Below are 15543 nucleotides of genomic sequence, written 5' to 3' on the forward strand. Positions count from 1 at the left end.
AAATTTGAATGGTGATTACACAGAAAAATAATCAAGCTATCAAAATAGATTGTAATTTAAGTTTTGTTTCCTACTCTTGAATAAAAACTACTGGAGGTATGAACGTTTTCTACTTTTAGAATGACCCTCATGATATTGTAGAAAACAAAAGCACACACTCCACTATTATAATCCAAGTAAGCAGCGTGAGAATACGTTACATTCAGACAATACTGCTTCATTATGTCAGATAGTCTCATGATGCTACTGTCCCATCAAAACCAGAGCATTTTTCTAGAAAATCCTTGATGTAATATGAAATTTTCTGCAGCTTTCCATTATGATGGAGTTGGTGTAAATGCTATCATTTGAAATAGGATATGGAATGGTTTGACACAAAATTCGATAAAATGATGAAACATCCACCATGACTCAATCTTTATTTTGCAGATGTGCCCACTTATGTTTCATTTATGGGCCCATGCACATCACTCAGAAACAGAATATGACACTTTCTGCACTATAAGGGTGTTGTTGTTGTTGCTGCTGTCTTCATTCCAAAGACTGGTTTGATTCAGCTCTCCATGCTATTCTATCTTGTTCGAGCTTCTTCATCTCCAAAATTACTTGGATAAACTAGTATAAGGGTACTGTAGTACTATAATTGTAGCAAACTGAAATTTTTGCAAAGTTTTTATGTGTCAAATTGGGGAAATGAGGACCACTGTGTCTTTGATCCTTGGCTGCTGACAGTTGGTTCCACTTCCCAATTTGAGTGTGATTTTGGAAGGTTTCTCCAGTAGGCTAGATGTAACATTTTACACAGATAAAATTTTAAAAAATGGAACTGTCAGCACACATCATAAAACAAAGAAATCATTTTCCTTTAAAGCTGAGACAGTGAGACACAAATATTCTGTACAGGAACTCAGGGTAATAATTGATGAGAGACTGACAACAATGGAGCCACCTCTTCCTCTGCTCTGTTCTCTACTGATAGCATACAATTTCTTGTATGTAGGACTTTTTACACAACAAGAGATACAAATAATGCACAAATGAATGGATTAATGCTCATTATCATGTTCTGTAGATCTCATGAAGTTTCTTCCTGTGAAGTTCAAATATAATATATGAGATCTTGCTGGTAATTGATTTTCATTCTATATATCTAACAGAATGCAGAGGGTTTGCACACAATGAAAGAACATCTTCAAAAAGGGGTAAGATTACTACATCTGTACTACAGGGGTCAATATTATGTCTGGTCTTGTTCTTGTTACAGGTAAATGATTTTCCTCTTGTTACAGGTAAATGATTTTCCATCATACACTGAAGGCAAATGCTACAAAAAACTACAGCAATTCCCATCCTCTTCTTGCTCTTACACTTTTTGCACCATTTCTGGTTCCGGCACTTTGTGGGAACTATGTCAAGAGTTTATCACTACCATTCAGTCATTATCATCTATGTATGAATCACACAGTAAAAAACATAATATTTCTTACTAGTCCAGTAATTCAATTGCATACAGCCTGAACAAAAGTACATTGATAACTATATACAGTGATAGGTATAAAAGGTATAAAAAAGAGCATAAAAGAGCAGCAATAAAATTCCTCAATTCATGGACAAATATCAAGCTATAAATAGGTGAATCCTGCCATTATTATGGTTTAAAAATAGTTTTTAACAATAACTAAACGTTTAACAGTATAAAAGAACATAATAATATTTGCAACTGTACATTTAAAAAGATGGACTATGAAGATTAAAATGAAGTTTGTAACACACACACTAGTAAATAATTAAAAATATGGATAACAGTTCACAAAAATTTTGACCAGGAACACACTGTAGGAAGTATAGAAAATTTAAAGTCTATTATTCGTGCTAAAAATGTTATGAGGTTAACACACAAGAACAACACTCTCCACTGCCCTTTTCTTCATGGAATACCAAAACTTGCAGACGCTCCAATCCCATCTTCAATTGATAAAAGGAGGTTTAAATTTGTGTTTAGTTGCCACATCAGCACTTTAAACAAGTTACTGAAATGAACAGACACATTCCTTCAACTTGTTGACTATGCAGCACGATTTTGAGAATAATATATTCAGCTAGATAACCTACAGCTAGCTGAGACCAAATTAATCTCAGGTTGCTAATAACTGTAACAACCACACAAGAGTGTGTTCATTAGGCATTACAAAAAGAATTTGGATTCAACTCCTGGTTGACCATCAATTTTAAATGTATCTCTGCTGTAGACAACATTCAGGATGAGAAAACATTCCTGAACCTTTGTTTCAAACTACCTCTACATTAGTTTCACTCAACAGACATGGAATGAAGGGTAAATGAGAGACACTAAGGATTAGCCTGCAAAATGTAAAGTGCATAGTTCACCAAATATGAGTGAAAATCTAGCACATGGAGTTCTTTGTTGCTGTCTGTCATATCAGGGTAATGTGGTTCCAAGAACTTAAGAAATATGTATGATAAAACATTTGTTTGAATCATAGAATGATAAGAAAATTTTCAGAAATATAACTTGTCCATTACATACAATATCTCATTAATGTAATGATATGAGAGATTTTGGTTAAATCATAATATATGAAGATTCATCTCTCTCTCTCTCTCTCTCTCTCTCTCTCTCTCTCTCTCTCTCTCTCTCCCCCCCCCCCCCTCCCCCTCTCTCTCTCTCCCTAGCTTAAATAAAAACAAGAGACAACAAATGATATTTCTAACCATGTCCATTAGCATCATAAAAACTTCATTTTATTTCTTTGCGTGACCTTTTTACTCTATTCAGAATCAGTACATAGTTGAGGTATCATGGACCAGTGTACCCAAACTGAACCTAACTTCATATTTATTAGAGGCTGTAGGCTCCCCCTTATCAACACAATCCACAATTAGTTGGTTATAATTTTTTTATTATGTTATTATGGTCTTTAGTCTGAAGATGGATTTGATGCAATTCCTGTGCAATTATCATCACCTCTGCATAGCTTTTGCAAGTGACAATCATTCGAGCACGCCTACTGTAGTCAAGTCTTAGTCTCCCTCTACAATGTTTAACCTTCCCCCATTCTTTCCCAACACTTCCCTCCATTACCGAATCAACTAATCCTTGATGCCTCAAGATGTATCCTATTAAGCTACCCCTTCCTTTAGTCACGTTGTGTCAGTTCTTTTTTCCCCTATTAAATTCCACATCTCTTCATAAGTTATTTTATCTATCCATCATACCCATCTAATCTTCAACATTATCCTGTAGCATCAAATTTTAAATCTTCTAGTTTCCTCTTGTCTGAACTGTATATTGTCCACAATTCCATGTGAGGCTATACTCTAAACAAATATTTACATGAAAGGTTTTCTCAGACTTAAAACGTTGTTGTGGTCTTCAGTCCTGAGACTGGTTTGATGCAGCTCTCCATGCTACTCTATCCTGTCCAAGCTTCTTCATCTCCCAGTACCTACTGCAACCTACATCCTTCTGAATCTGCTTGCGTATTCATCTCTTGGTCTCCCTCTACAATTTTTACCATCCACACTTCCCTCCAGTACTAAATTGGTGATCCCTTGATGCCTCAGAACATGTCCTACCAACTGATCCCTTCTTCTAGTCAAATTGTGCGACAAACTCCTCTTCTCCCCAATTCTATTCAATACCTTCTCATCAGTTATGGTGATCTACCATCTAATCTTCAGCATTCTTCTGTAACACCACATTTTGAAAGCTTCTATTCTCTTCTTGTACAAACTATTTATCGTCCACGTTTCACTTCCATACATGGCTACACTCCATTCAAATACTTTCAGAAATGACTTCCTGACACTTAAATCTATACTCGATGTTAACAAATTTCTCTTCTTCAGAAACACTTTCCTTGCCATTGCCAGTCTACATTTTACATCCTCTCTACTTCGACCAACATCAGTTATTTTGCTCCCCAAATAGCAAAACTCCTCCTAATCTAATTCCCTCAGCATCACTCAACTTAATTCGACTGCATTCCATTATCCTCGTTTTGCTTTTGTTGTTGTTCATCTTATATCCTCCTTTCAAGACACTGTCCATTCCATTCAACTGCTCTTCCAAGTCCTTTGCTGTCTCTGACAGAATTACAATGTCATCGGCGAACCTCAAAGTTTTTATTTCTTCTCCATGAATTTTAATACCTACTCCAAATTTTTCATTTGTTTCCTTTACTGCTTGCTCAATATACAAATTGAATAACATCGGGGAAGAGGCTACAACCATGTCTCACTCCCCTCCCACCCACTGCTTCCCTTTCATGTCCCTCGACTCTTATAACTGCCATCTGGTTTCTGTACAAATTGTAAATAGCCTTTTGCTCCCTGTATTTTCCCCCTGCCACCTTCAGAATTTGAAAGAGAGTATTCCAGTCAACATTGTCAAAAGCTTTCTTTAAGTCTACAAATGATAGAAATGTAGGTTTGCCTTTCCTTAATCTATTTTCTAAGATAAGTCGTAGGGTCAGTATTGCCTCACGTGTTCCAATACTTCTACGGAATCCAAACTGATCTTCCCCGAGGTCGGCTTCTACCAGTTTTTCCATTCGTCTGTAAAGAATTCACGTTAGCTTTTTGCAGCTGTGACTTATTAAGCTGATAGTTCAGTAATTTTCACATCTGTCACCACCTGCTTTCTTTGGGATTGGAATTATTATATTCTTCTTGACATCTGACGGTATTTCAACTGTCTCATACATCTTGCTCACCAAATGGTAGAGTTTTGTCAGCACTGGCTCTCCTAATGTTGTCAGCAGTTCTAATGGAATGCTGTCTACTCCCAGGGCCTTGTTTCAACTCAGGTCTTTCAGTGCTCTGTCAAACTCTTCACGCAGTATCGTATCTCCCATTTCATCTTCATCTACATTGTCTTCCATTGCCATAATATTGTCCTCAAGTACATCGCCCTTGTATAGACCCGCTGTATACTCCTTCCACCTTTCTGCTTTCCCTTCTTTGCTTAGAACTGAGTTTCCATCTGAGCTCTTGATATTCATACACAAGTGGTTCTCTTTCTCCAAAGGTCTCTTTAATTTTCCTGTAGGCGGTATCTATCTTACCCCTAGTGAGATAAGCCTCTACATCCTTACATTTGTCCTCTAGCCATGCCTGCTTAGCCATTTTGCACTTCCTGTCGAGCTCATTTTTGAGACGTTTGTATTCCTTTTTGCCTGCTTCATTTACTGCATTTTTATATTTTCTCCTTTCATTTATTAAATTCAATATTTCTTCTGTTGCCAAAGGATTTCTACTAGCCCTCGTCTTTTTACCTACTTGATCCTCTGCTGCCTTCACTACTTCATCCCTCAGAGCTACCCATTCTTCTTCTACTGTTCTTATTTCCCCCATTCCTGTTAATTGTTCCCTTATGCTCTCCCTGAAAATCTGTACAACCTCTGGTTTAGTCAGTTTATCCACGTCCCATCTCCTTAAATTCCCACCTTTTTGCTGTTTCTTCCATTTTAATCTACATTTCATAACCAATACATTGTGGTCAGAGTCCACATCTGCCCCTGGAAATGTCTAACAATTTAAAATCTGGTTCCTAAATCTCTGTCTTGCCATTATACAATCTATCTGATACCTTCTAGTATCTCCAGGATTCTTCCATGTATACAACTTTCTTTCATGCTTCTTGCACGAAGTGTTAGCTATGTTTAAGTTATGCTCTTCTTACCCCCAATCCATATTTACCTACTATGTTTCCTTCTCTCCCTTTTCCTACTATCGAATTCCAGTCATCCATGACTATTAAATTTTCATCTCCCTTCACTATCTGAATAATTTCTTTTATCTCATCATACATTTCTTCAATTTCTTCGTCATCTGCAGAGCTAGTTGGCATATAAACTTGTACTACTGTAGTAGGTGTGGGCTTCGTGTCTATCTTGGCCACAATAATGTGTTCACTATGCTGTTTGCAGTAGCTTAGCCGCACTCCTACTTTTTATTCATTATCAAACCTACTCCTGCATTACCCCTATTTGATTTTGTATTTATAACCCTGTATTCACCTGACCAAAGGTCTTGTTCCTCCTGCCACTGAACTACACTAATTCCCACTGTGTCTAACTTTAACCAATCCATTTCCCTTTTTAAATTTTCTAACCTACCTCCCCGATTAGGGGATCTGACATTCCACGCTCTGATCCGTAGAACGCCAGTTTTCTTTTGCCTGGTAATGACGTCCTCTTGAGTAGTCCCCGCCCGGAGATCCGAATGGGGGTCTATTTTACCTCTGGAATATTTTACCCAAGAGGACGCCATCATCATTTAACCATACAGTAAAGCTGCATGCCCTCGGGAAAAATTACGGCTGTAGTTTCCCCTTGCTTCCAGCCGTTCGCAGTACCAGTACAGCAAGGCCATTTTGGTTAGTGTTACAAGACCAGATCAGTCAGTCATCCAGACTGTTGCCCCTGCAACTACTGAAAAGGCTGCTGCTCCTCTTCAGGAAACACATGTTTGTCTGGCCTCTCAACAGATACCCCTCCATTGTGGTTGTACCTACTGTGGAGCTATCTGTATCACTGGGGCACACAAACCTCCCCACCAACAGCGAGGTCCATGGTTCATGGGGGGACTTAAAACATATAAAATGTTAAATTTCTTTTTTCCAAGAACACTTACTGTCACTTTGCATTTTATGTTCCCTCTACTTCCATCACTGAAAGTTATTTTTTGTTCAAATAGCAAAACTCACCCATTACCTTAGTGCGTAATTTCCTAAATTAGTTCCCTCTAACTCTAATTCTCTCAACATCACCTGATTTAATTTGACTAAATTTCTTTAGTTTTTTTTTAATTTTGCTGATGCTTATTTTATAATGTCTTATCAGGATGCAATCCTTTCTGTTCAACTGATTTTCCTAGTCAGCTACTGCCCCTCACTAAATTACACTGTCATCAACAAACCTCAATTTTTTATTTCTATGCCCTGAACTTTAATAATTTCCTTCCCAATTCCTCCTTGGTTTCCTTTACTGCTTACTCAATATTTGGTTTGCATAACCCTGGGGACACACTACAACTTTGTCTCACTTCCTTCTCAACCACTGCTGCCCTTTCACACCCTTCATCTTTTACAACTTCAGTTTGGATTCTGAGCAAGTTGTAGGTAACACTTAGCTCCCTGTATTTTGCCCCTGCTACCTTCAGAATTTCAATGAGTGCATTCCAGTCACCAATGTTAAAAGCTTTTTCTAAATCTACAAATACTATAAATATGGTTTTGTTTTCCTTCACTCTATATTCTACAGTAAGTCCCATGGTAGTAATGAAATGCATGTTCTTACATTTCTCTAGAACCCAATCTTATCTTTCCCCAGGTCAGCTTTTACTGGTCATTCCATCATTCCATAAATAATTCCTGTTAATACTTTGCAACCACAATGTAAATAAGCTGATGCCTTGGTAATACATCTTTCAGCACCTATGTTCTTTGATTTGAGATTACTACATTCATACTAAGACATATATCACATAGCACATATGGGTGGAACATTTTTGTAACAGTTGGTCTCCTCAAGGATCTTAATAATTCTTAGAGAATGTCATCTACTCTGGGTGCCTCATTTCAACTTAATCTTTCAGGGCTCTGTCAAATTATTTTCACTGTACCACTTCATCAACCTCATTTTCATCAACTTTGTATAAACTACTGTCTTCAAGTATCTTTCATTTATATAGCTATTCTACATTCCTTCTACACTGCAGCCTTCCTCTCTGGTTAGAAATTACTTGCCACTTGAACTCTATGTTTACATAGCTGCCTCTCTCTTTCATACATCTATATCCACACTCTGCAAAGTGCATGGCTGAGGGTGTTTTTCACTGCACCAAATAGTAGTGCCTCTGGCTGGTTCATTGGTGTATGGACTACAACAAGAATGATAGCATATTGCCTCTGTGGCTACTGTAATTAGCATAATCTCATCTTTGTTGTCTCTATGGGAGCAATATGTAGAATAACATAGTATATTCATAGATTCCTCACTTATTACCGGTTCTTGAAACACTTTAAGTGGGCTTTCACAGGATAGTTGGCATCTGCGTGTTTTTATGGCTTGCATTTCTCCTCTAGATTCCTACTTAACAATATGTTGAAGAAATTTATTTTTAAGAATCATTACAGACTGAATAAATTTTGTAAGAGGTCTCAATTTAGTTACAGTGAGCTCACCCATGGGTTTTGTCATAACTTTTCAAGTTAGCAACTGCAATTAGAAGCCTTACCTGTTCATGGCAGTAGTAGTGTGCAGAAAGAATGATTTTCACTAAATCCCCATATTGCTTCTAAAATCTTTGATGTTTCATGATATGCAAGGAAACACTTTGTTGCTTGACTCTTCCTGAATTTTTCACACTCTGATATTTTTTAAAAAATAAACCTGTTTGTGATGCAGAATGCCTATTGTGTAGTGGCAGTGTGTTGGATGAGCATCCACATGATGACTACATCCTTAATAAATAAACCAATAATGAAAAATGCCGCATTTCTTGCTCTGTATCCTCAATTAATAGTATCTGGTATGGGTCCCAGACTGATGTGCTGTATTCAAGAATCTCTTTAAATGATATCATAATTCCACTGACTGGAGAAATGATTTCTTTTCATTTTTCCAATTTTGGCCTGATGCACATGTGGTATATAATGAATAATGGTCTTCAGGCTGAAACTGCAATACACAAAATAAATAATTTCTACAGTCAATGGTGAATACAAGGTCTTTTGAAAATTCTACATGACTGTGAACCCCAACCACGAGATGTTATTCGGGAATCAGTTGAAGGATGGTTTTGAATGCTACATCTAATTTTTTGTCATCATACCACTTACAACTGATGTACATGCATATTTCTCATTATTTAATGCTTGTGTGACTTGCATGTGATCAGTTGCCAATTGCATAAACAAATAAAAATGGGTGTTTCTCTCTGCTTATGTGCATTATATTAAATTTCACAATTTTAACTTTATGTTGGGATATCAGGAAAAGATAGACTGCTTCTCACTGGATGACACACTGAACTGCAGACAGGCACAACGAAGCCAGAGATAAATTCTGCCGAAATTTTTACAAAGGTACAAACGGTGTTTAGAAAGGATAGATTGCATGCAACCGGTGGTGGAGTGTTCGTCGCTGTTAGTAGTAGTTTATCCTGTAGTGAAGTAGAAGTGGATAGTTCCTGTGAATTATTATGGGTGGAGGTTACACTCAACAACCGAGCAAGGTTAATAATTGGCTCCTTTTACCGACCCCCCGACTCAGCAGCATTAGTGGCAGAACAACTGAGAGAAAATTTGGAATACATTTCACATAAATTTTCTCAGCATGTTATAGTCTTAGGTGGAGATTTCAATTTACCAGATATAGACTGGGACACTCAGATGTTTAGGACGGGTGGTAGGGACAGAGCATCGAGTGACATTATACTGAGTGCACTATCCGAAAATTACCTCGAGCAATTAAACAGAGAACCGACTCGTGGAGATAACATCTTGGACCTACTGGTAACAAACAGACCCGAACTTTTCGACTCTGTAAGTGCAGAACAGGGAATCAGTGATCATAAGGCCGTTGCAGCATCCCTGAATATGGAAGTTAATAGGAATATAAAAAAAGGGCGGAAGGTTTATCTGTTTAGCAAGAGTAATAGAAGGCAGATTTCAGACTACCTAACAGATCAAAACGAAAATTTCTGTTCTGACACTGACAATGTTGAATGTTTATGGAAAAAGTTCAAGGCAATCGTAAAATGCGTTTTAGACAGGTACGTACCGAGTAAAGCTGTGAGGGACGGGAAAAACCCACCGTGGTACAACAACAAAGTTAGGAAACTACTGCGAAAGCAAAGAGAGCTTCACTGCAAGTTTAAACGCAGCCAAAACCTCTCAGACAAACAGAAGCTAAACGATGTCAAAGTTAGCGTAAGGAGCGCTATGCGTGAAGCGTTTAGTGAATTCGAAAGTAAAATTCTATGTACCGACTTGACAGAAAATCCTAGGAAGTTCTGGTCTTACGTTAAATCAGTAAGTGGCTCGAAACAGCATATCCAGACACTCCGGGATGATGAAGGCATTGAAACAGAGGATGACACGCGTAAAGCTGAAATACCAAACACCTTTTTCCAAAGCTATTTCACAGAGGAAGACCGCATTGCAGTTCCTTCTCTAGATCCTCGCACAAACGAAAAAATGGCTCACATCGAAATAAGTGTCCAAGGAATAGAAAAGCAACTGGAATCACTCAACAGAGGAAAGTCCACTGGACCTGACGGGATACCAATTCGATTCTACACAGAGTACGCGAAAGTACTTGCCCCCCTTCTAACAGCCGTGTACCACAAGTATCTAGAGGAACGGAAAGTTCCAAATGATTGCAATAGAGCGCAGGTAGTCCCAGTCTTCAAGAAGGGTCGTCGAGCAGATGCGCAAAACTATAGACTCAAGTGGCAGACTCTGCAAGAGAGGCGCTCTGCATCGCGGTGTAGCTTGCTCGCCAGGTTTCGAGAGGGTGCGTTTCTGGATGAGGTATCGAATATATTGCTTCCCCCTACTTATACCTCCCGAGGAGATCACGAATGTAAAATTAGAGAGATTAGAGCGCGCACAGAGGCCTTCAGCCAGTCGTTCTTCCCGCGAACCATACGCGACTGGAACAGGAAAGGGAGGTAATGACAGTGGCACGTAAAGTGCCCTCCGTGGCACGTAAAGTGCCCTCCGTGGCACGTAAAGTGCCCTCCGCCACACACCGTTGGGTGGCTTGCGGAGTATAAATGTAGATGTAGATGTAGAAAGGACACTTACACATAAGCTTTTGGCCAAAGCCTTTGTCAGAAGAGGAAATACACACACACACACACACACACACACACACACACACACACACACACACACACGATCGCCATCTCTGGCAGCTCGGACTAGAATGCAACTTTCACATAGAACAGAAGGAGTAGGGTTAGGGGGGAGGGGGGAGCGGGGAGGAGGGGGGAGAGGGCAAGAGAGTAGTGGGGAAGGGAAACATGAATGATTGTGTAGGCAGAGGGTGACACACAAAGAGGGTGAGGGGATAAGAACAGAGAGGAAGTGATAGGACAGAGGGGGCAGAAACTGTTGCGTAGAGTATGTGGGCATAGCAGGTTACCAGTGGCGGGGGACAGGAGAGTAGTGAGAATGGAAGGGAAGGGAAACATGGACGGGTGTGTAGGCAGATAGTGGCACACAAGAGGGAATAAGAACAGAGAGGAAGTGATAGGACAGAGGGGACGGAAACTATTGCATTGAGTGTATGGGGACAACAGGTTACCGTAAGCTGAGGCGGGTGTAATTTGTAAGGATAACTTCCATCTGCGCAGTTCAGAAATACTGGTGATGGAGGGGAGGATACAGGTGGTCCAGGTTGTGAAGCAGCAACTGGATTCAAGCATGTTGTGCTCAGCTACACGGTGTGCCACACGGTGGTCTACTTCGCTGCTGTGTCTATGTGCGACTCAGTCTCTCTTCTTTACAGGGAGTAGCAATCTATCTTTTTCTTACATGTTTCAATTAAATCTGCTTGATTCCACTGCCAGTCCCTGCAAAATGCATCAATTTACTGCAGACCTTTCTGTATTTCATGACAATTTTTATGTCCCAGCCACAATAATCACTCAATGCTCACCTGACTACACGGAGTTTAAGCCTAACATAGTCAACAATGACACCACATTTGGCGCCATTACCGAGAAAGGCACTATGAGAGGCACAAAGTGAACTGCTGGCAAGACAATGACACAGGATGGAAGTCACCTGGGCAAGACCTGTGAACAACAGCTAATGTAAAGGCGGCTGACACTGCTGAGCTAAAACTCTGTTAAAAGGTTTCTTTGCCAGCTACTGGATCACATGTGCATATAGTGTATCTGAAACAGGATTACATTATCGGATTTTGATTCTTATTGTTTCTTTTTGTGACTGTATATGCATAGTTTTTACTGGTGATTCTTGGCTTTGTGTTATGGCCTCACATGGACCTCCATTTGAACTTGTTTCAGCCAAGCTGTAGATGACTTTCAAACAAATGGAAAATGCAGGATGGAATGTAACAATATTATGAAAAGGAAAGTTGCCACTCACCATGTAGTGGAGGTGCTGAGTCACAGATGGGCACAACAAAAAGACTGTCACAAATAAAGCTTCCAGCCTGTAAGGCCTCTGTCAAAAATAGACGACAGACATACACGCTCACACAATCGCAGCTCACACGTGTGTGTGTGTGTGTGTGTGTGTGTGATCTATTTTTGATGAAAGCTTTACGGGCTGAAAGCTTTATTTGTGATAGTCTTTTTGTTGCACCTGTCTGTGACTCAGCATCTCCACTTTAGATGACTTTGCTAGATTGATTATTTTGATTGTCACTGTTTATGTGATTTCATATCACATTAAACATCAACATTAGTTTGGTAATTGGTAAACTAGACAAATGCAGTGCTATGGATAAGGACATTCTGAAACTCTTCAACAGAAGCTGCAGGAGCTATAGCATCATCATTAGCAGCACCAACATCTGCTGCAACAGTTGCAGGAGCAGCAGCTGCAGCAACAGTAATTTGTTGCATAATAGTAGAACTTAAGTCCAGGTCACACAGAGAAAGTCAACAGATACCAACAGAAGTGTAAAGCACGAGTGTAGAATGAATGACATGGAAACATGCGATCAGAGGTGGAGGTGAGGGTATGACAGGGGCTAGTGGAGGCCATCAGGATTGTGGGACTGAAGAGTCTGTTCTTTAACACACACACACACACACACACACACACACACACACACAAGCTTCTCAATAAAAAGGGAAAAAAACCACAAGCTAAATAGAGCTATGCATGAATAAACCATCCCCTTTGATGCACCAACATTGTGCAGAATTCGTTCATTGTTGCGCAGAGTAGCTCAGTTTTATATCTACATTAGCCATCCTGCATCAAACCTCTTGCTTGGTTTTGCAGGTGTGGCTGGTGTAGATACAGCTTTAGGATGATTCCCAACTATGTAAATCAGGGAGGCTGGTAATTGGGCGTGGGGGGGGGGGGGGGGGGGGGGGGGAGGGAGGAGGACCTAGATGGCACAGTTTCTGAAGCAAGTCTTGAAGTTATCCACATTGTGCTCATAAGCACATTCTGCCACTGAATGGGCAACACTGTTCTCAGCTGCAGTTTGCAGGGGACATTCGCTTGGGTGGACAACTGGTTGATGCCCGTATTCACATAACTGTGTCTGCAACTTTACAGCAGAGCTGGTGTATGATATCACTTGTTTCATAGATGGCCCTGCCTCTGATACGATAGGAAACTCTTGTGACCAGACTGGAATAGGATGTGCAGAATGGCTGCATAAGACATGTCTTGTACCTAGGTCTTCCAATTGCATATGATCCATGTGGCTTGAGTTGGGAGAAGGTCTAGTATAAGGATGGACCAGGATATTTTGTAGACTCGATGTAGAGAGGACCACCACTTTGGCATGGGTGCGAATAATTGTGGATAGGGCATTACGATGCATCCATTCATCATACCCTATTTCAGGCATATCTGATTGGGAGAAGGGCCACTTATGAAAGTAGGCATAGCAGATACGACTTCTGCTATCACTTCCGCCCATCTTCTTATGTGGACATAAACACCAACCAGCTATTCACATGAACGAACTACCACTGCCAAACTGTGCCCCAGACCAGAACTGATCACCCAGAGGCAGAACACATTGCTCAGTACAATACACCCAACTTCAATGACTGCTTCACAATATATGTCCTCTCTATCCTCCTCTCCCATTACCTGCCTCTTTAAACTACATAGATGGGACTTTGGTCTAACAACACATGCTTCAATCCCAATATTCTTTTGACCATCACCTCTGTTAGCCCCTCTTCCACGCCCATCTCCACCTCTGATACCATGTTTCCCACATCACTCTACATTCATAACCACCTCTTCACAATCCACTGCTTCTTCCCAGTCTAGTCCTCATCCGAACGCTTAGCAATGTTTTCAGTCTTGTTAATGTGCCCATCAACTACTCGGTGCATCAACCACACATTATTTAAACATTATTTGAAATAATTGAATACTGAAACTTGAGAAAAGGAAATCTTACTAAAAACGAAGTGCACATTGATGTGCCTTATTTTGCATATCACTAGTACAAATAGCATCACTTTATACTGAAATATGTTCCATCCTATGATCAACAAGCTGACATCCTAATGAAGCCAATGCAAAAGGTGACATTTAAGACCAAATGAAAGAGACTGAAAATCTGAAGCATACAGGATGTTCAAAGAATTCTCAATGAATGACATCTTACTGTCGGCTAAAAAAAGGAGGAAGGGAAGAGTTCCAAACAGAATTGTATATCTGAGTTCTCGTTTTGTGGGAGTGTTAAAATACTAAAACGGACAAATTTATTTTTGTGTTCACTCAGTGATATCATTCATACTGCGCTTGTTCGTCCTTTTTGAGAATGCACTGGGTTTAGCATAGCCAGTTTTGCTGAATCATTGTTGTCTGCACTGAGAATATCTTTGTATCTCACATCTGTATTACCTACACTTGTGTGATTTTTAGTAGTGTTTTATATTATTATTTGTTGATTCACAACTTATTATTTTAATGGTAATACAGACATTAAACCAATTAACACTATTTGGAATCTTATAGGATTTTTTACTGTCACTTTACAAAATAGTTTGTGGCACAAATATATGTTAGCTTTCTTACCTGTGTTTCCCTTTCCATTCCTAACTTTTAAACCATTCATATGTCACTGGAGTGGTACACTGTTAGTTGACAAACAATTATGCCAGACACAGAAAATCTTAAAGGTATTCTAAGCAGCGCCACATGTCGTGTTTAAAAAATGAAAGTAGTGCAAAGCAGTAAACAACATACATTATGCCAATCAGAGGAAAAGCTTTTAAAGCATAGCTGGCCTACATTGGAAAACAATTAATGGAACTATGGAAATAAATAATGGGCATTCTATAGCTGTTCAGTTATAAGGTAAATGGAAGCAATGCCAATAATACCATTAAGGCAAGAAAAGAAACTAATTTTTATTCAGGAAACAAACAAAAAAAGAAACCTACCTTACTTGGTGTAAGTCCTATATGGTATACAAGTTTTGGATCATTATCTAGTTCAGTCAGTAAATGTTGCTGCTGTTGTAACGTTAAAGCGCCCTTGAATGCTTTTGCCATCAGACGCTTTGCCTCTACTCCTTCACTGTTTGACACACACATTGTGACATCATATGCTGCTTTAAGCTCCGAAACACCAGTAACATTTAGCCACACCAGCTGGAAGCAGTTCATAACAAAATTAATGATAACAGTAGTGTTAAATTTATCTAAGGAACAAATAGAAGATGAGATACAGCAGCAGAATTACCCAGTAAAGAAATGTCTCAATGCAGTAGGAAATGAGTACTCAACAGTCAAAAAAGTAGAAAATATTCCTAAACATTACAATATTCTTCA

General features: G+C 39.4%; 1 protein-coding gene across 1 annotated transcript in view; it reads right to left on the reverse strand.

Annotated features, from left to right (window-relative positions):
* Positions 1–15543, reverse strand: part of LOC126190774 (CCR4-NOT transcription complex subunit 11) — a 111214-nt gene that overhangs the window by 60068 nt on the left and 35603 nt on the right. Inside the window, exon 7 of the mRNA XM_049931308.1 lies at positions 15154–15363. Coding sequence (XP_049787265.1) covers positions 15154–15363 — 210 coding nt within the window. The remainder of the gene's footprint in view (positions 1–15153; positions 15364–15543) is intronic.

Source organism: Schistocerca cancellata, chromosome 6 (genome assembly GCF_023864275.1).
Source record: "Schistocerca cancellata isolate TAMUIC-IGC-003103 chromosome 6, iqSchCanc2.1, whole genome shotgun sequence".
NCBI classification, from domain to species: domain Eukaryota; kingdom Metazoa; phylum Arthropoda; class Insecta; order Orthoptera; family Acrididae; genus Schistocerca; species Schistocerca cancellata.